Genomic DNA, 22,563 nt, shown 5'->3' with positions numbered 1-22,563 from the left:
GGTACAAGTTCTATTAGGAGAATAAGATCTACAATTTTATTTAACTATAGGCCAGCTCTGTCAGGCACTTCGTGATCAAGAAAAGTGCAACATTCTCTCTTGAAATTCAAGTACTTTGTCTTTTCCCCCTGTTTCTTTGTGATATAACAACTTTTCTGGTTCCAGTTAAAAAGGAAAATAAAAAATGTCAATAACATCATCAACAGAGAAAAATATTAAAGCCTTTTTAAAAAATGAATCAGGTGCAGATATTGAACTGTACTTTCTCATCCTTTGTCTCACTTTTCAAATGATAATTTCTTCCACAGTCACCATTAAATCTTGATCTATTCCAGCTCTCTGTATGGGTCATTGATTCTAGATGTACCATGGTTATTTTTAAATGTTTCCCTTTCGTAGAGAAAAAGAGGGCTGTCTAGAGCCAGATGGGTAACTTCACACTTCATTTATCAAACCCAATGCATTAGACTCCACCCTCTCTTTCCCACTATTGCTGTTAAATTTCCATATAATTTGGTAACAATTTTCATTATCATACAGTGACCCTAAAAAGTCTATCCGAGTTTGCACGGTCAGTCCAAAATTCACAGCTGTTCCCTTCACCCTGTGTTTATTACAGTAGAATCTGAGGTTCCCCTCACTTTATAAGCTGAACAGTGACCTTCTGCAAGCAGAGGTCAAGAAGGGGTCAGTTCAAAGGGCTAGAGCAGCTCTTTAACAGCTATAACAACCTGTCCATCAGGCACTATCACGCAGTATAAACAAATCTGGGGCTTGGAAACTCTGGACCATTTCTGTTAACACTCAGACGACATTCACTGAGTCCTACCTGAAGTATTTTGGATCACTACCACTCAGAGAACAACTTGAATCCCTGGAAGACCTGCTCAGATACTTAAGATACTGATGACATCTTTGCATCACAACTCTATGAAATGGTGAGTGCAACACTAAGCACACTGCCATGAGTTTTGGGCCGTGGAGCTGAAATAAAATCTTAAAAAGAGTCACTTCAGCTCATTAATAGGCAGAAACACTGGTACAACTTAAAGTAAATAACACAAGAATGTGCTTTAACTGAGTAGGTACATACCAGAAGAGTTCATATGCCTTTCTCTGGGAAAGGATAAATTTCCAAAAGTTCAGTCAGTTTGTGTTACCAGTTCCCAACATGGTTTTTTGTTCGGTTTTTTTGGGGGGGGGTTTTGTTTTGTTTTTTTTTTTTTTATTTCAGGTGTTAATGACACAAATAAAACACAGGAAAGAACAGAATGACTACATAACTCTACAAAGACCAAGTGCAGAGTGAAGTTTTCTGCCAGCTGCCCTCCCTTCATTGACCTAAATTTCTTGAAGTTGTACTGTTCATAATCTGCTCTCTAATGCACAATGTAAGGTAATTAGAGTCATCTGTATTTAACTTCCACAGGAAAAAAATTCTATTATCTAATCTAGCTGATCCCCTGATAGCCTGTTGAAAGTAAAGTACTGTAACCTATTGCCTGCCCTTTGACAAGTGCTAATTATTTCCTGTCCAAGCACATTTTTCTCATGTAATTCCAAAGTACACAATAGCCTGATCTCTAAAACATGGGCAGCCCTGCTCGTAGCACGGCGGACGTTTTATAACTTTCAGTGCCGTGTGCTCCATGGCTGCCACAGCCAGTGTTTCATTCCAGACACCGAGCTGAGGCTTTGATGGAGCCAAGTGAGGTGTATGGTAACAGCCTCTTTATGCAGATCATATGGATGAGACTCCCAGATAGGTCACTGGGATGGGAAACATCAAATAGAAAGAAAAAGGATTATGGATATTTAATACTCAAAGGACACTTTCTTTCGGAACTTTCAAGGCACAATGCTCTTGAAATCTTCTTTCAGGTGTTTAGTTTTAAGAAGGCCTGCACTTCATCTGCTTGTGCCTCTGCCACCCCCAAGAGCTGCAGCTTTGCTGTGTCAGAGGCTGGGCTACGTCTCCAGCTGCAGCCCTGGCTCCAGCCCCAGAGCTCCCTGTGAGCAGCAAGTGGGGCCAGGCACACTGAAACCCACAGCTCTTCGCAATTACTCACTGCTGCCATGATTGCTGACGACTCTGTGCATTAGGAAATCACTGTCAGACAAAATGAACGCTAAAAAGGTATTCCACTCATTAGAAGCTTTCTATTCTGTTTCATAACAAATGTGCATTCGTCCCAAGGAAAAGCTTTAAGTGATTTCCTCTGTTTCCAACATAGCTAAAACATTTGCATTATTTAGTAAGCATGGTGATAGGAGGCAAAAAAACAAATAAACACGTCCCCAAAAATAAAAAAAATCCCAAAAACCCCCCAACCAATTGAAAAAAACAAATTATAAAAAACCCAACAAAGCCACCATAAAAAAAATCCCTTAAATTGTTCAAGAAGTAAAACGTAAATCCCACATGATAGTATGGAAAAAGTATGGAAAATATTTTAGAGCCAGCTTACTCTGAAATCTTAAAAAAGTAGCACACATTCCATACTCACTGGAACACAAGCTTATTAAGTCAAACATATCATTTGTAAAATTATTATGTGTAATTATGTTCAATTTTTATCTAATGTTTCTAAAATGTTTCAGCTTCATTTGCTGTAATTATTTGCAGCAGAAAAGATACCCAAGTGTCAGACCCAAAATCTACAGGTAACATTTTAAAAGCAATCTCAGAGTCTTCAGGAACTACACCATTAAAATACAAGAGTTGTCCCCTAACTTTAATTAGTGCAGGTAAAAAAAAAATCATGCCAGTTAAATGCTAAATTTAATTAACAAAAATCTGATTTAAAAATACTTTGACTAAAACCTGTATTTAATTGTAAGTAAGGAACAACTGGTTTTAAATAAAAGCGGTATATTTGGCAGAAAAATTTCATAGACTGCTAGATATTTTATATAAATATCAAATAAGAAAATAATAGATTACAAAATTAGTATAAACCTATGGCTTTTAGACATTGGTGTGAACATCAACTCATTTAGCAGGCTAAGAGAAGGACAAGGTGGAACACAGTGGAAATTCTCTTTCATTCACCTGTTTCTGAACAAACTAAAAGTATGGCGTATCTGGTGCCTCTGAAATGCACTCAGCTGATTACATTCCAGCAACACAAACCTTCCCAAACACAAACATGAACAATTTTTAGACACTGCTGATAGCACCTCCTGGTCCACGGCAGGGAGCTCTCTTTAAGGACTCGGGTACAGTAAAACAGCCCCAGGACACGACCGCCAGCCCTTCGTACACGTGCGCCCATCTCACCCAACACCATCCAGTAACTCCAGCAGGACACCACAGGGAAATGGGGGTGGCACGAGCCAAGAAGTGCAGTTTTAGCAGAGCATTCCAGCAAAGAGCATGGCTCATATTGTCAGAAATAGGTGGAAAACCTGTGGGCATTTTAAGTGGTACCACTCCTCAGATCGGAGTGCTGCCTACCAAGCTGTTAGCAGGTTAGCAGTAGTCTGTACTGTACTAGTAACAGAGCAGTCTACCCCACAGAAACATGGACTATCCCATTCAAGGAATTACTGTGTCAACAATGAAAATTTAATTTTTTTTTTTAAGTCACTTTTCCCCACTGAAGGGGATTTATAGGAATACTTCTCACCTTGCTGTCCATTCTTTACGCAGCTTTTGTCTCTCCTTAAGCAGGAGCAGGAAGCAGCTGATGGTTTCATTCCTTTGTTCCTCAATTTGTTGCTCTTTTCTCACCTCAGAGAGGACCAGACTTGTCTTAAAGGGAGGAAACACATAAAAATTATAATCTAGAAATAGGAAACAATGTGTAAAATTAATAAAAAGCCCATAAGCAAATAAGGACAGTAAATCAATAGCTTTTTTTATTACAGTTCCACTGCTGACAAATCAATACAGTAAATGATGGTTAGAAATGGCCACCATATATTTGGTATTTAATCAATATACATGGCACATAAGGTAAACCTTAAAATCTCATTGCCTTAAGTATCACACTAAGACACTCTGCATTCTAGCCCACATTTTCTTGAGGCATAGTTATTCTCTAAATATTATCTTGTATCAAATATCAGAAGTATTTTCCTCAATGTAGCATTTGTTTGGGGGACTTCACCCTCCCCTTTGCTCCTTGGTAAAGCTGTTGAAGAAAATACCTGTTTGTACTATATGCGCTGAATGGAATTTCTGCTGATGTCCACATGTTCTCTTTATCATTAAATACTTCAAATAAACAAGTAATAAAGTCTTTTTGTATATGGAATAAATTAAAAAACTGCTCAAAAATATACATGTATACACGCAATGGATTTAAATAATCTGTGAAGCAAGATGGCCCTCAGTCTCTGCAGATCAAGCGTTACTGGCCTTCCCAAACATTGTGCTGACAGTTAATGCTGATGAAAGAGAACTGGGGATGTTCTTATCACCCTTCAGCCTCCCACCAAGCTAACTCCAGCTCCCTCACTCCGTCTTTTCCTACTCACTCCTGCACCATTGTTCCTCTTCTTTCCCTGCACTTCCCCACGTCTGCCAAGCTGGGAAGGAAATGGCTGATGCTCAGCTACCAGCCAGTCCTATATCCACCAGTGTCCACGTGCTCCTCCATGTGCAGAAGTGCCTCCATGGCAGAGACTGAGAGTCTTTTCCTGAAGTGAAGATGTTATGTTGCCTTTTTCACCTTACCCAGCCTCCAATAGACATGGAATTATTGTTTTATATTCTAACTTCCATGTCACATGTTCTGCAAACGTATAAAAGCATCTAAATGTTTTTGGGAAGGATGACAGAACAGATGGAATTCTTGCACAAACCTGTTTTCTTTCCACAGAAAAGGAGGCAAAAAAAAAAAAGTTTCTGACCTGAGAAGTTGTGCATGTGAGTTTGAAAACACAACAAACAAAACCAAGAGCTGCAATTCCTATTCCCAGCACAACCTGCCTCATTGGAACAATGTAACAAAACACACGGCATTTCGCCTCCTCCTCAACATAACATACCCATTGCATTCTGTCCTCCCTAACTAAAATTCCTCTGGGAATTCTGTGAGAGAAACTGCTATAATCTCCAGTTTGTGAAAACAGAGATCTATCCTCTTTCTGGTAAGTTTTTGGTTTTTTTCCACAAGAAACGGTAACACACAGATAATACATTTCTTAAGCTATGTAAAGTAGGAGTAGCAATGTTACTGCTATGGTCATTCCAAGAGAGAAGCATGAGGGTCCACAGAGACAGAAAATAACTTTATTGCACCAGCATCACAAGTGAAGAACAAAAAGCATCTTTCTCCCCACCTCCCAGCTCTACCAGTTGGCCTACCAAAAGGCATCAGCCCATCATATGGGACTTAAACATCAAAAAGAACGTTTTCTTGTAAAAACCCCAAATGTTCAAAACTGCCTGTACAGATCACATTCTTGACCCTGCTTTGACATTACAAAGCAAACAAAAAGCCAGAGAGCATTTTCAGATAAGGATTCCATGACATGGGTTTCCCTTGCACTGACCTACAACATCTTTTCCACAAGCTCCAATATCCGCCAACTTCAACAATCCCAACCTTAGAGCCTCATTTCCAGCAGCTGCACAGTTTGAAGCATGATTTGATAGAGGACTTCAGCAAGTGAAACACACTCACATGAGCTAATGTACATTCTTTAATGGAAAATTAAAGAAATTTTTGGAGTGAAAATTAACACTCCTTGTCATTCACAATAAATACACCTACTAAGGCTTTAACTTTTATATTTATCATGTACAAGACTTGAAAGAGAACTACAACCAGAATTTACCCTGGTATTATAGGATGATCAGACTGTAGCCATACAGCAAGGCCACAGTCCACCAAGATTTCCCTTTCAAAATGTTTGGATGGCCATTTGATTCACAGAGGGACAGGAAAATCCACTGGTGATGGTGAGATGTCTGCTTCTCCCCAAAACTTCAGCAAAGTCCCAAGTTTAATGATGCCATGCCTCACAAAGCTAAAAGTACAGTTATTTGCTGCAACAAACATCAAGATCTCCTAAATAAATGATTTACAAAGTGCAGAGCATGGAAAACTGGGAGGTCCTACAGAATTTTCAGTTAAAATCTGATGAAAAGATTACGTCAATGGAGTATTATCAGTCAGAGATGGGTGATCACTTCTCCAAGTATTCACAGTCACACTGTATGTGATATGGTATGAATTCTGTTGACCTGGTCAAATTGCAAGTTTGGTCCTGAGTTTCATTAAGTAAAGTCCCCTCCATCTACAGAAACATCATAATTCCAGAAACTGAACATAATTTATTTTTTCCTGAGAATATAATTATATTGTTCCAGCCTTCTGTTAACACCTTTCATTTATGTGGTGATGTACATGGCTCAAGTCAAACGCATAGTTTGACACTGACATCATAAACGCTTCTTTATTGAGCCCTGTGAGTACAGTCACAGCTACCTGGAGGGTGAAATAGTATTATTAAGCAACATACAACAACAATACATAGCAATTTAACTGATTTACTTGTTTTCTAACAGTGCTGAAAGGGCAGTAAGGTCACTTGGAATGCCAGTGCAGGGCTTGATGTGTAGCTTTTATAGAGGCATTTCTTAATAACTTGCTATTCTTATAATGGCAATAAAAATCTTGAATTGTAACAAATAAAGTATCATTCTGGGTAAATAATATTATAAAGCATGTTCCTGTGAAAGTTGTCTTTTCCATGTAACTTGGTTTTGGGTTTATTTTTTACAAGGGGATTCAATATATACTTCAACTGATAAAGGTCAAGGGTTCAAGAAACTCGGTCAAAGATGTTATCAGCTGGGAAAGCCATTTCCTCACATCAACACTGATAAAAACCCATCAGAAACCCGGCTGATACAAGCCCTGCTCCAAAGAGCAGGAATGACCTTCTTTTGAACATCACTGCAGTTGCACATCCCATCAAAGAAAATCTGATCTTGTGTCTCAGTTCTTTTAATGACAGATAATTGCCTGCAGAGGCCCCCTTTGCCCAATGCTGAGTGAAGCCTTCACAATTCTGAACTGGACTCAGCACTGACTCAGGGGTTTTCAGCACACTTGGGACTGCAGGACAGTAGAGTAAATAAACAATGCAACCAGCCCTACAGCCTGTCTTATCTCATCCTTGTGTTCACAGAGATTCTTGAGGGTGGTAATGTTTACAAACTGGTGAAACTTTCTTTCTTCTGCTTCCTGAGCTGTCAAAAAACATATCCTGGACAACCTAAGCAAGGAGATTACACAAATTGCTTATCACTTGTGGGAAGCAACTCCTTGTCTCATTGGCCAGCATACCTCTTTAATAAGCAATACTGCTAGTATTTTCAGTAAATCTTACCCAATTCTCCTTACAGATCTATTAGTGCATTTAGGGCTTTCCTTGTAAAACCCAAATGGCACAAGTCATAAAAACACACAACTCACCTCTCAAAAAGCCTAAAGCTATGTACACACACACACACGTGTATGTATGTACACATGTATCAGCAGCAACTCCAGCCTTTTACATTAAACATAGTATTTAGGAAACTGTACTCTTTGCCTTCTTCCTGGTACAGCAACAGAACTAAATTTAGGCATATCAGGCAAGAGCCATCAGAGCATCTTCTCTGGCTACGTAAGAAAGGAAGGTTCTAAGATCAGATTTCGAGAGACCTACACCCTATTTCTCTCATTATCACCGACAACCTATATCAGTGCCAGAGGACTGAATAAAAGCTGTTATAACCAAGTCTTTCTGTTCACCCAGGATATACACACAAAATTAGATAACAAAGCCAATCTAGGTATTGTAATGGGTTTACAATATTTTTCCTTAGATATGCAGCAGAAGGAACTGTGTTTTAACATCCATAGGCCACTAGCCTGTTAAACTGTGTGTCCTGGGTGAATATCACAACACACCTACAGACAAGCAAGAAAAACCAACATCTAAACACTCCAAACCCCACACTGGTACATTTTCAATCTTATAAAGCTAGATTTTTTCCTTCCTTTGTTACAGACCTCATGAGGAGTCAGACGTAAGGTTAGAAACACTGTATGACTGGAGACATGAAGCTTAGCGTTCTGTCAAACAAATTAGCCTTCAGTCTGAACTAAAGTGGCACTTGGGACAGTTTGCCTCTTGGTCTTACTTTGTTGGGTCAACAGATCAGATTTTTCACTCCAAGTTAAGATTTAATTTACTCACCACCAGTTTAAATAGGATAAAGTTCTGAATCTTTACCAACCACTTCTACTTTAACATAGCAGTCATCTCTAAAAAAATTATAACTAATACAGAAAGGGAAAAAAAGGAAAAAAATCTGTAAACAGGGCTAAAATGTTATTCTGTATTTTCCCTATTATTTTTCTCATTTTATTTGCTTTCAGTGAAAGAAGTTTCCTGATGAAATTCTATGAAACTAGAACATGGTCCCTTTTAGAGGGGAGGGAAAAAGAACCTGAAATCTATTAGGCCACGTTAATTTAACATGTTGTAACTCCTCCATGTAAAAAAAGCTAGTAATTGATTACAAAACCCTGCTCATTTCTTCCCTACTTTTAAAATTTCTACTTAAAATACGAGCAAATGTGCCCATGTTCATTGATACAATGGAAACAGCCAGCATGGTTTAAGTTATCACCCGGTAATTTGGGCACATTAAACCCAATTCTCTGCCTTTTGTTTATTAATTCACTATGCCAGATATCACAGTTTCACTCAGCAACCCTCATGTTCTGGATGATATTGAAAAATGAGTCATGTTTGTCAAAGAAAGTTAAAAAAAAAAAGGTAAAGAGGAAAAAAGTGTTGTTTATAGAAGCCAGCTGCTCTGGCTTCGGCGCCAGCAGCTCCTCATCCTGCTATTTTACACTCACAACCCCCACTGCCCCCACTGGCACAGGTACAACTAAATGTTGACTTCAATGCTTCAGAGAGCACTCAACTGATTCTGTACATGATTAATTGCCAAAGACATGGCTGACCATATGGAACAGAGAAAGCATCAAGTAATTCATACTTCTGTATATGATCATTTGGCCCCTGTTGTTTTAATGTACAGGAAAGAGCTAGTATAGCACAGACCTGGTGTCTTGCCCTTGACAGCCCATTAAGAAATCTCAAAGCACCTAGTTGAAGTTATGCTGTTGGCTTTTCAATAGCAGCCTAATAAAACAGAAGCAAAGCTTTCCAACTAGTCTTAAATCTTTCACATACAGTACATTAACCACTGCTGCTACAACAACTGGTTTCTTATGATAGGAAATGGGATTTGATTTCTAGCCTCTGCATACTTACTGAAAGCCTTTTTCTGACCTTTGGAGGGTTTACAAAATCATTGTTCGTTTTTCCTGCCATTTTCCCAGTTTCTTGCCATGGTGATCCTAATGGATTTGTTTAAGGTTCAGTACATTCTACTCTTACTAGCTGTTATATGCAAACTGTGCAATGAAGGTAGGCTCATAGGAACTGAAAGAAAAGAAATTATTATTAACTATTTTCTTTCTGAGATTCAGAGAAGTCACTGCAACATCTAAAACAATTTCTTTTTAAGGAGCCTATAAAACAAAACAAAAAATTCCTCAAAAGAAACAATATACTAGCATGTGCTTTCTTTTATCAGACTGGAGACAAATCATCAAATTTCATTTGAGAAGGAAGGACAATTTATTTTAAAGCTGTAGCATTCTAAAGGATTTCTGACATAGACCTCAAGAAAAGAAAAAGGTGCAGACTTGGAATATATGTCAGTATCATTAACTGCTCTATATTAGTTTTATCTACTGTTAACATCTTTTCAGTCATATGCAGTCAAAGAAAAAACATTTAAATAATGTTTCCCTGTCAAAGCTCTTAGGATGACAGTGCTAAAAAGTTAATCCCCATCCTCACAGATCTTCTGGCAGTTTTGACGTACGTTGGCAAGGATGCATTTGCTGGCACCTTCCAATAGAAAATATTTACATGGAGTTTTCTTGTCTAAAGGATTTTCTAGCTGAGTAAATAATCCTCATGGTCTGAAGCATCTTATATGGGAAATTCTAATCATTGGACATTCATCAGTGGTAATTTCCCAGGCTGAGAATTCAGATAACACTATTAATACTCCAACAAAACACATGAATAATCTGCAAGCCAACACAAAACTCCCTAACTGTTCTCGTTATTGATTGAGAACTTTCAACATAACATCACGGGGTTTAAGACAAACCTTACGTGTGGTTTTAAATAAAATATAAAGAATAGAGAATTTTACAAAAGAAACGTCATTTCTGTAGCATAAAAGGAATGGAAACTCCAGTTGCTGGTGTGAAACCATCGCCACAAAGATTATACATTCTCCCCTACCATTATATTCAGTGGTGCACATCAAAACTAAACATGTACATAACCCAATTATAGAGCAGAATGCTTAAAGTCAGACATATGCTTAAGCTCTGTATACAAGTCGACATGCATTAAAATGTAGGCAGCCCTGCCTGGCTTTGAGGTATTCACTGCTGACAACAAAGGATGAATACCTGACTTGATAGATGAGTAGTTTGACCTAGAAAAACCTACAGCGAGTAGATCACTTCGACATTTCCAAAGAAACTGCAGGTTTTGTCTGCACTAGAAAGTTGTTCCATTTATCTATACCTGTGGAGCTAAAGCAGTACATTTTCTAGCTATATGAGTTTAAAAGTCATAAATTAAACTAGGTTGAGCTAATTTGGAAACAACCACTACTTTTAGGCCTATATAAGAATATTTATACCAGGGTCTTGAACCATATATTTAGGAAAAAGGAATCCAAACAGAAGTAATGCCCAAGTAATTTTTGGTTACTCTGGCATGCCACAACTGAATGAATTTCCAATTGAGAGAAAAAAAAATTATTTTTACTGGATGATTTAAGCAGTTATGATGAGTCTCTGTGAGATTTTCAATATGTAGTTACAAACTAAAAAATGTAAAAAGATCAACACTTTCAAGTATTTTTGCTGCATTAATTGGTTTGGCAGTGTTCGAAAGGTGAAGTATATGCCACCTCACCATGGTGTCTTATATCTTCACCATGGAAGAGCAACCAAACCACTTAAGATACTTGGAATAAGAGTGGCTTAGCATCTTCAGATGTATGGGTGACTGAAAGGTTACCCTACAGCCACATTCTCCCAGAGCATGGCCCCTCCACCTCTGAATCATCAATAGCACAAAGACTAGGCAGGCCTAGCATGCATAGTGGATTATATGAAGTGTAAAACATTGTGGGGAAAAAGCTTTTGAAAGAAGTCAGGAAAAAGAAATCTCACTTGCAAGAAGATCCAGCTGACAGGCCAGTCCCTAACAAGTGAATATGTTTGAGAACATTGTGAATGCAAGAAAAGAACACGTCTTTTGTTTCCAAACCTACAGTGTCTTTACCCCAACTGTTGCCTGCATGGTTGAACATATGTTTTCTGAACAAGAACTGAAGCAGAAAGTGTTCTTTGTTGTAATTCACTCCTTTGTATACACCTCCCTTTTTCCATCTTGGTCACATGCAAACAGTAGCTACACCAAACACTTGAGTTCTGAAGGACTGCACAGCAGTGTATGCTTCAGTGATTATCTGCTATTGCTGAAATCAGTTGAGCTAAGATGCACTACAAGACTCACTTGGCTAATCTGCACTCTGGACAGCTTAGATTTTGCAGTGCTGAATCACACTGAGTACAACCTGCACATGCTCACTCAGCCAGCACTCTGAATTTTCATCATCAACAATTATGTGCAGTACTAATAAGCGCTGAAGAATTGTACAACAAATGATTTTATGCATTCAGAAGAACTCAAAAGAGTACCCAGTAATTTTCTTAGCATCTCAAAATTAACATCCATCAACTATTATGAATAATTTTGGGTGGAGGAGAGATGAGAGGAAAATATGATGGGCTTCAAAGCCAGAAGTAGGTAATACTATCTCACAGGCACTGAACTGTAGTTCAAATTAAATACTCATATAATTTTACTGATTCTAATGAAATAATTCAAGAGGTGAGGCATTGCTTTGACTACACTGAAGCCCTAATACTCTAAACTACATACCAGCTTCTCTTAAAATATTTATAGATGCAAACTTCTACCAAAATCTCTGAACTAAATCTGTGCTCTTTGTAGGACTCAAAATGCAAACTGGAATCTCTAAAGGTAACAGTAATAGTCACCAACAACAATTTTAAACACACACAAGCTACAAAGATAAATGGAGAGCAGTGAATGCTAGTGTCTGAAATCATGATTATATTTTTATTTTTTAGTGTTTAATTATATGTCACATTACTGATTTTCTTGAACAGCCCATCTCAATATCTATTTAGTATGGAAAAGCCTAGAATATAGCATTTTCCTCCCATCACTGAAGCCACTACCTGTTGCCATCAAGCTACTTACTGCCTTAGTCACAATACCTTTTAACACACTGTCTAAAATATAGTGGTGCAGAAATTTGAAGTGTATTTCCAATGTCATTAGTTTTATTAAAATCATTTAAAACAGAAAGTCAAGTTACAGAATGGGTTAAACACTGCAGAATGAAGAAGCTGCAAGCCACAATCAAATGTAACAGCAAGCCACATGTCCAGAAGTGCCTGTGGGCATGCTTTGTCTAAGACACATGCCACAGCAGAATAGCAATTTAGTACATATGCAAGATAACCACATACAGCTGAATCATATCTTCAAACGACATAAGGGGTTCAATACCATCCTCACAGCACTAAAGGCACCAGGTCTGTGGATATCCCTCTGAGAATGGGATTCTCACCATGCTTTTTCAAAAATGAGGTTTTGTCACACTTGGCTCAAGTAACAACTTCATTACCCCCAGTGACACCACAGCACACCATTGTGAAGATTTAAAATTCATAAACATTTAAGTGCAGTAGTGATACCAGCTGTCATGGCAAAACAGACAGAAAGAGAACTGAGAGCACACTGCTGGGAAGAACACAGGAAATAAAATAAAAACAGAGCCTGCTGCACTGCATGTATTTAATGTATGGGGAATATGACATGGCCAAGCAGCAAGGAGATCAACACCAGACATTGCTTGTAGTTGATGACAACAGCATTAGGAAATACACTTTTTTGGAAGATATGATCCTTGTTCCTCAACAGAAAACCAGGCTGATTTCAGTGCCTCATTCTCCTCCAGTTTTGTTACAGCCCATAACTATATTTGACATCAAACCACGGCCTAGGTACTTCACATCCTGGCCATGAAAATGCTGATTATGTGCAGTGTAAAATGTACAACAAATGCATGTACTACCAAATTTTAAAAATGGTGGAGCTGACAAAGGAGAGCAAACAGAAAAGTCTACTGACTTAACTTACTTCAAACAGTTGCCCAAAATATGTACGATCACTAGTTTGAATTCAGTACTCACACTAAATACAGATTCCTCCTGAAAGAGCAAGGCAAGTACTTACTCTTAATTCTCTTGCATTCAGAGCATGTTCAGGAATAAAGTTCTGCACATGTCATTCTGACTAATTAGAGCATAAAACTACCTAAACCTGTAATATATATATGCCCCTTATATATGGACACTAATTTTCTATTACAAGTTATAAAGGGGAATATATCTTACTAGTACATAAAGACAACACAAATGTTACAAGAAAAAAGATAATTGCAAAATTACAATGTTGAACTATAGTTAATAAGTTAGATCAAACTTTACATCCTATAGGCTCAAAAGAAAACTACACTTTTACTTTCCAGAATTCAGAAAATAAAAAAAATACACAAACCACAGGTCCTCCTAAACTAAAGAATACTAAAACTCCATCTAATCTTATATGTGTAAACCTATGTTTGCTGTATTGTATTCACACCAGGATACCAAACACCCAGAGTTACCGTTTAATCACATTCCAGTTAATTTCAGGGCAGCATCATGGATCTGGAGCATTAACCCAAGGAACACTCGGGCACACCTCACCCCTTCCAAGGACACATCAACTCCCACTGAGGTTCTCATCCTCAGCTGCCAACTTCCATTCTGCCAGGAGCTCACTAACATATATTGCTATTTATTTCTCTTCTGAATGCAGTGTATCTGCAAAAGCTACACTTGATAAGGCTGTTAATGCCAACTGAAGGCAGCTATCGATTAGTCTGATTGAGCTGTGTTCCAGTAAAACATCACTGAAGAATAAGATTGAATGCCCAACTATTTGAAAATTTCACTACATCAAAAATAAATTATGCAGACAATTTTCATTAATATGACAGCATTCAATCAGGGAAAATAAACTTTAGTAACCTGATTCAAGTGCCAAACAAAGAAAACAAACAGTGTGATCACCAGATCAAACCTACACAAACCTATGCACACTGATTTCTCTCTGAAACAAAAATCACGTGCTGCAGATTCTGGCAACTCGACAGAATTGACATTTGCATGATGTGCTCACAAATTATAACAATATAATTTGGAAAACAGACAATGCTGTTACAGCTCAGACACTCCTTAACAGTGCATTCTGTTACCCTGCACCACAACATTCCCAGCTCCTGCCTCAGCACTCACCAACTCTTCCTTCTACAGGCACGTGAAACAAGATATGGGTTCTCAAGTTCAGCTGCAAAGTCCAACTTAAGAGAGAGGTCAGAGGTGGCTGCCTAATCACCTCTGCACTCTTCCAGCAGGAACCCTTAATCCACTGGTAAAAAAGCAATGTCAAGGATGCATTAACACAAACTGCCTGAGCATCCTTAACAGACACATACTGAGGACACGCCACAAAGGACATGTTCTCCACCAGCCCAAAAAAGCTTTTGTGTCTCCTGGGCTGCTGCAAAAATGAAAAATAGCAGTTTGTGGAGAAGGGTTTGACCTGTGTTCTCTCATACAAAAACCTCCACCGTTAAAATCCATCATGACAAGCTGTGCCAGAGCTGTAAAAATCTCCATGTTCTGTCACTGTCTACCTGCTTCACCTTCTGCTTTACCATGAGCTACAGGGCAAACCACACTTCAGAGCACACGCTAGAGGTACAGCCTAGGCAAACAATCACCTGAACTATTAATGTTAAATTAATAAAGTTATTAATAAAAAAATATTTCTCTTCCTAAAGAGGAAAACTTGTCATTTGATAGACTGGTGTCTCTGCCCAGCATTTGAATTCTGGAGTCTGTGTTCTTTATTTTTTTCCACTTTTTAATTTTTTATTTAGGATGGATATGCATTATGCAATCTTTTTATGTGTACCAAATCAATCTTCAGGGATAACTACATTCCTCTAGGAAAAAAAAAGCTAAAACATTTTCATTAGGATATGGACTGCTTTTTAACAATATTTGACTATTTTTTTCCTATACAGCAGCAACTCTGTCAAGACTGCATGCTCAAAGACTCATATTTACTGCCATCTTAAATGCTATACTCTTCTTTTTGTTTCAAGAAAATTTTTGTTAAATATTTATTAAAAGAACTCCTTAAATATCAAAATACTACTATGTTCTTGAGCTCTACATAATATTTTAAGGTTGGCAGATTTCATCCTGTTTACAACTAGTCAAATCAGTTATTGCCATACTAGAGAGATCACTAGATTCATTAAGTTGCTCTTGCTAGAGATGTACTGTAAGAAAATTAAAACCCAAGACAAAATGTCTCTGCCAAAAGCACAAGAGCATAGCAGTCATTAGGAGGAAAAGGAATATTTTAAGAAGCATTTGTGAAAACTTGTGATGGGATTTCCATTTAAAACAGAACAACCAAATACTATGAACTTAAGTTCATATTGAAGAGTTTTCATCCTGAGAAAAAAGTGAGATATCCCCCCCCAAATGGCTCCATTTATGACTCTGTGCAACAATTAAAAGCATGACTTCAACTTTTTGGAAGTTATTTTGGCCTAAAAAACCAACTAAAAGTGACAGCCAAAAATTACCATCATCACTGGGTTTGAAATCATGTGAAATCCTGGGTCTCAGGGCAAATTGTAGATAATCAAAACAACCTGTAATATTTCGATATATTTCTTCCTTCTTTTGATATATTTCATCGGTGAAAGGTAGGAAAAAAACTTCAAACTCCTCAAGCCATTTCAAAAGGCTACACTTTGTTAATTTTTAACTGATTAAAAGCGCTGAGAATACTATTTTAATTTGACATCTTTAGAAAGTCTTAATTTTAAACCTATTCATCAACACAGAAACAGTAGCTGGCAAATTGTTATGTAAAGGGTTTGGGGTGGAAAAGAGCAGTTCCAGCTTTGTTTACTACTTTTCAGGCTATCAGGAACAGAAGGAGCAAAAGCTTCTTCATTTTGTATTATTTGAGGTGAATCCATTAGCTCGGTTAGAAAAAAAGAGAAAAGAAAAAAAAAAGTATCACAGGTCAAAAGAACAAAATGGCACACAAAATCCATTGCCAAACTGGCTGTCGGTTGGATGCACAAGAGTAATGCTAAACAACTGTGGTATGGAGACAAAATATGCTTTCTTTAGGACACTTTTACAATAAGTTATTTAAGCCTTGTGAACAGCCTTGCCTTGCACCCACCCCTCACACATTAATGAAAACAAAGGGGGCCCATTTACATTGTAACCCCGTAGTGGGGTTAAGCATGTGACCTTAAAGTATGGTGCTCTTGTCCTCGGTGGAAAGGTTCTTGACAATATAAACAAGAATTACTGCTGTTAGAGAAAGGGAAGACAATTAAAAACAATCTAGGATGCATGTTGTACAGCTGTTCAAGTTACAGCTACGGCTGACCCCTAAAAATGCTACAGGTTTCACTTCAGAAACTTAGGACATTTTAGTTTTATTAAAGTAATCCTTCAACAAAAACTGAATTTGTATGAAAAACATGAGGTTTTATATGAGCAACAGTGAAAATTATGTATTGCTGGCAAAACATGCCATTGCTGCAGTTAAAAAGACGTTGTGGTCTGCACATCTCTTTCCAATACTTAAGCTTGCCAACAGCTGAGCAAAAAGGAAATCTCTGTAATGAATGCTAAGAGAACCTGTTGAGAGAAAAAACACTGTTCTTGAAACAAATGAGACTTTGACAGGTCAAATCACAATCAAATCTGTTTGACAGACCTTTGTACCCAGGCAAAAAAAAACCCCAACTGAGTGATTTCAGCAAAACTCGGCAGGCGCAGTGGCCCAAAATAGATCAAATTGCAGGACCAAACAGCCACAACATTTTTTTAAGCTTAATTTTGGATACCATTGATTCCAAATGCAATAAAGACAGAATGTAATTATGGTCAGTAGTTTCTTTAAACGTGTCTACAAATTTTCTAATAACCAAGAAAATACTTAAATTTTAAAGAGAAAATCATAGAACAATCTTTTTTTCCCAACAGTTGCTAAAACTAATTGTCCTAATATTGTCCTTAAAAATAGGGTTAGAGAGGAAAAGCTTCTGAGAAAATAACAAAGATCTTGGCTAAGTTTCATAAAACCACAATTTTCCTGCCTGTTTGATCTTTGTACAGTCAGCATAAGCCACTGAAACTCCTCCACAAATGAAAGGCATTCATGGGAAGCCATCAGAAAGCATTGCTTGTCCTCTGGGACCCAGGACAATAAAAGAAAAGTTTGTGTCTGCCACGTGGGCCTGCAATTCAGCTTAAATGAACAAACCATTGCAATATCCTTCAGCTTTGTGAAAACGATACTTCCTACATTTTTGGAAGAAAGGAAGTCATATATAAACAGAACAAAGGGAAGAGGCAACACAAGTAGAGCCTCTCATAATAAATATTACAGTGAAAGTTTTGCTCATCAAACTAAGATTAAAAACATATTTTAATCTCCGAAGTTTTATGCCTTTGATGTATGTTCAAGAGGAAAGCTTATATATTTTGTAAGATTTACAACATTTCTAGTGGGAATAGCTTCGTATTTCAGTTTTTCCCCCCCTCTTTCTGAAATTGAGAATGTATGGGGTTGATTCTATCCCTTAATGCTGTGTCATATCAAACACTTCTGCAGAGAACAGAAGTTAGGATGTCCTTTGGACATTTTTCCCCCACAAATGGGCTAGTGTTCTAGTGAACAAAGCACTGCAAAGTCATTATAGTACTGTAATGGTAACCTATGCAACTATGAAATACTTCTTAAAATGCCAGCTTTCCTAGACCACAGGAAAGTTCAAACATTTGCACTAAACTCCAAAGCATAGAGAAGCACTAAACTGCATTTCCTTGTGGTGCTAAAATTAGGAGAATTAGGTTATATAGCTTCAGGAGAAAGAATAGTAATTAATTATCTGTAATTTCACCACTTCATGCCCACAACAGTCTGATATGACACACGAAGCAATAATTTTCAGAATTACAACAAAAAAAGCATAAACCTTGGATATCAGGGGCTCCCTTTGTAATATCTTCTGTTGAGTTTTGCACAATTTTCTTGACCTCCCATACAACTTTTCCGAGCAACTTTTCTTGTTCTTTCTTGACATAGCACCCATTGCCATGACAAAAGAACCTGCTCTTAAAATCACATTTTCTTGCTGCAACACAGTCAAACAGCTGCTCATTCCCACAGCCTTGGGTGAAAGCAAAGCCAAATACATCAATGATCCCCCCAGATGGTATGAGGCAAAATAGGTGAAAGTTTCTGTCTACACAACATTGAAGAGCAGGCAAGCATGCTTTCCCTGGTCTTGCAAAGCTTTTGGCTTTGGTTTTGTCTACCAGCCATTAACTTTGGGGGACATCATCAGAAATTCTCAATTATAGTTTCACAGACACAAAGTCAGAAGAGCAAAGGTGAAACTTGTCAGAATTGTCATTTTAAACAACTATTACAGTGAAGATAACTGTACTGTATATTGGTAGGACTTAGTCTAACAATATTTAAAGAAGTTCTGTTAATTACAGAGAAATATGAAACTGCTGTGAAACTGCTATAAATGAAGCAAATACTGGGTGGTAGACAGGTGTGTACTCAGGAGGTGGAAAGGAGAAAATGGGTGAGGGAGGAGGTGACAGAATTTTCCCAGAGCTGTGTCAGCCTCCGGAGAGCTGATAAAAACTCCTCTCCTCTGTGCCATCCCAAAGGTACATGGATCACACAACTGTCTTTCCAGAAGTTAAACCCTTTCCACATCTTTCCAAGCACTCCCAATCAGCCCATTTTATTCCAAAGATACATAAAAGACAGATGCAGAAAGTTGTCCAGAAATAGCGACCTGGAGATAAAGAAAAAAAAAAGAGATTTCAAGGACAGCAAGAACCCACCACAACACACTGTCTTTCTTAAGGAAAATAAGTGAAATGCTGAAAGAGAAGAAAGGGATATCCTACCAGAAAATTAATATAGATTTTAACTTAGGAACAGTCAATAAGAGATTATTTCAACTCTATAGGAAAAACAACAATAAATTTATAATCAGAAGTGCCAAAGCTGGAATTACACCAAAGAAACTTCAAGGAATCTGAGAGGGAAGGCAGGTGTCTTGTCAATAAATACTGTGCCAGAAGAAGGTTCAGGCCCAACTTTAGTCATTTGCCCAAAGCAAATAGCAAGCAAATGAAAGTGTGAGAATAATAGGATTCTTGTCTCCTACTCTCTATTTCCCTTCATGTTGCCATATGGTATCCATATCTGCGAGGATAAGCAGTACTTTGTACCCTGGTGTTTCAGTTTTCATGACACTTTACAAGTCTCATTGCTCATTTCACCGCTTTCCACGAGCTACTCCTTAATGACACCCAGCCATTGCTTCCTTTGCTTTCCTGTAAAAACAACATACTCAGGAAATAATGAATGTATATTTGTCTCTTTCAAGTAACTGCAGCTCCATTTTAGCCACTTACTTTGCAATAAACTTTTTAAAGAGAGCTGCTTTTCTTCCCAATCAAAAAAAAAAAGCCTGTACATCTTAAGGGTCACAATACACTAATTAAAAAACAAAATACAAATAATGTCCCATAGCCTCACTTCTCAGCTATGACCTACATTAACTCTTCCACCTCAGCAAAGAAAAAATTAAATCACAATGCAACAACTGCGCACTTCATAGTTCATTTTGACTTTTCAGCCCAAACAGAAATATCCAGTGACTGGTATAGTTCACAAAAAGGACTATCAAATTGCTTCTAATGGTGAGTTTCTACAAAGCATACTCTGCTAGAGGGAGTTACTTAAGAAGCAGCTGTGGAAACAAGAAAGAATTGGCCCAGAGAAGAGGAGTGTAAGCTTATTAACAACAGCACCAAGTCCCAGCTGAAAGAAGCACCTGAAAAGGCAGAGCTGTTTTGTGTCCTCTGAGTGCAAACAGTGGACTCCAGCCATGGGTTAAGGCTGAGCAGTTTCACTGGAAGGGAAGAGGAACCCTCCAGAGCTAGAGGCCAGGACCATGAGCAGGTAGAAAATAAACCAGTGATGAAAATGACTCAAAGGGTTACTGTTTGGCAGGGAAATCTCTCTCTAACTCTTCCTCAGGGCCCAACCTGCTGTGTAGCCTATATGAGAAAATTCTACATTTTTCTGCATGACAGTTGCCCCTGAAGCAGGTGTCAAAACTTATGTTTAAGAAACAGAATTGTAGACTCAAAATTTTAAGATACTTTAAGTCAAGATATGGCAAAGCTTCTGAAAACATATTGTTCATAATCAATTAGGAGAAAGGAAATTCCTGGGAAATTTTTTCACCTCTCCCCAAACCCCAGATTTCCACAGAATTTTAAAGTCTATCTATTCAGAAACCATTGCAACTCTCTGTAAACTATCCTAAAGGCTAACTTTTCCCTATGGTTAGAAAAGTATGCTACAACATGGTCTAGAAGAGATATTCTAAATTTCTCACCTCAATATGATGAACTTGAATGTGAAAAACACACACAGAAACAAAAGTTAGTTTGTTTTTTTTTTCTAGCAATACAATAAAATTAATATAGCAAAGGGAAAAGATTCATCACTGTTCATAAGAATTCATTTGCCCAGGGAATTTTTTCATCTGTCCTCTCCTTTACTTAGCGAGACAGAAAATAGATTTTGCTGGCTATGTTTAATTTCCACAGCTGTCACTGTGATCTAAAACATTTATATTGGAGCAATCACATTTATCCTCAGGAAACCAGGAACTGGAGTACCAGCTCAAACACTGCATAGACTATCTGCTATCTTCTGACCCCAGTGGTGTCTGAGATTTAGGAGATGTATGGTGCAAATCAGCAGCAAAATATTTTTTGATTAAAATTTATTTGAAAAATGCAATTAAACAGCAAAAATGCAATGAAACAGCAAAAGTTGACATGGTTTATATATGCTTATTGACTGGGTTAATACAAATGTAAGGCAGAAGTAGGTGTAAAATGAAAACAGGATATAATTAATATTTCTGATGTAAATCTCCAAACATATTTTAATGTACAGTAATGTAACAATATAACATATATTCATGTCTTTAATTTGAATGTCCAGTAATGAATTTAATTGTATAAATTCTGATTATGGAACAAGTCACCAAAAAAGAGCATCACAGGAAACAGATTCTTAGCCTCACTTGTAAGTCGTGTTACTTAATTAAGCCCGTTATGCAAATTTTCTTGTTTTTTAAAAAAATATTACAGCACTTCTACAAATATTTATGGTTCAACCCAAGAAAATAAATGGTTGTGATAAATGTAAGAAGGAATTCAAAATATTTCAGCAAACTTTGAGACAGGACTACCAAAATTCTAATGTACTACATATTTGTACAGAACATAATCTTCACTATGAAAACAGCTAAGTACATTGTTCTAGCTATACCAGCTAAATCAGCAAACAACTTTCTCCATCTTTCATGAAGCAAATCTTATTTAGTAAGCTGGTTATTATTCTCACCTTTATTTCTCTGTTCTTTCAGTCTCGCTTGCCAGCCACTAATTTATTTCCCTCCCCTATGCCTTTTTTTTTCTTTTTTAGTATTAAAAATGGATTTACACAAAACCAATAACAATTTTCAGTAAAAACATATTCTGGTTTTAATCAGGCAGTTCATCACTTTCACACATACACACTATTGCAAATGTTCTATCTGCAGACTTTCAAGCTCAATGTTCTGCTACTGTGAGGCCATAACATAACCACTCCTTCAAGAAAGCTGATTCAGGACTATGTCAGCAGACAAAAAAATAGTTTTGTGACATATACAGTGAAATTATACGTTCACACAGAACTCACATTTCTAATTAATTGTATCATTTATATTAGTAGTTTACATATTTAATGTCCCCAGAGCAAGACCCTATTAAATGCCGCAGCCAAGTTTAAGAGATGAAAATTCAGATCATATTAGCACCTTAAGTTCTTTTAACCCTAGCATCCTTTGCACTTCCAAGACTCTTTATACTTCCATTATATTTATTCCTGTTTCTCTCACTTGATTATTGTTACTCCCTCTTTTCTGCAACTAATTTCCTCCCAGTTTCTTGCTCTGCTCACAAAACCACTTTGACCTTAAATTCTGCCTCCTACTGAACTACTTCAAATGCTTTCAATACATTTTGTGGTGCCAGACTACTCACAAAAGTAGGAAAAAAAACAACGTTTCTAAGCATAAATGAAACTATTAAA

The 22,563-nt window shown here is 37.4% G+C and overlaps 1 protein-coding gene across 1 annotated transcript in view; it reads right to left on the bottom strand.

Annotated features, from left to right (window-relative positions):
* The window catches only part of FTO (FTO alpha-ketoglutarate dependent dioxygenase), a 220,460-nt gene that overhangs the window by 119,787 nt on the left and 78,110 nt on the right, over positions 1 to 22,563 (bottom strand). The window contains exon 8 of the mRNA XM_066557245.1: positions 3,630 to 3,754. Within this exon, the coding sequence (XP_066413342.1) occupies positions 3,630 to 3,754 (125 nt within the window). The remainder of the gene's footprint in view (positions 1 to 3,629; positions 3,755 to 22,563) is intronic.

Source organism: Molothrus aeneus, chromosome 11 (genome assembly GCF_037042795.1).
Source record: "Molothrus aeneus isolate 106 chromosome 11, BPBGC_Maene_1.0, whole genome shotgun sequence".
NCBI classification, from domain to species: Eukaryota; Metazoa; Chordata; class Aves; order Passeriformes; family Icteridae; genus Molothrus; species Molothrus aeneus.
Note: the sequence above shows the minus strand (reverse complement) of the source record. Positions and strands in the feature narration are given on the sequence as shown.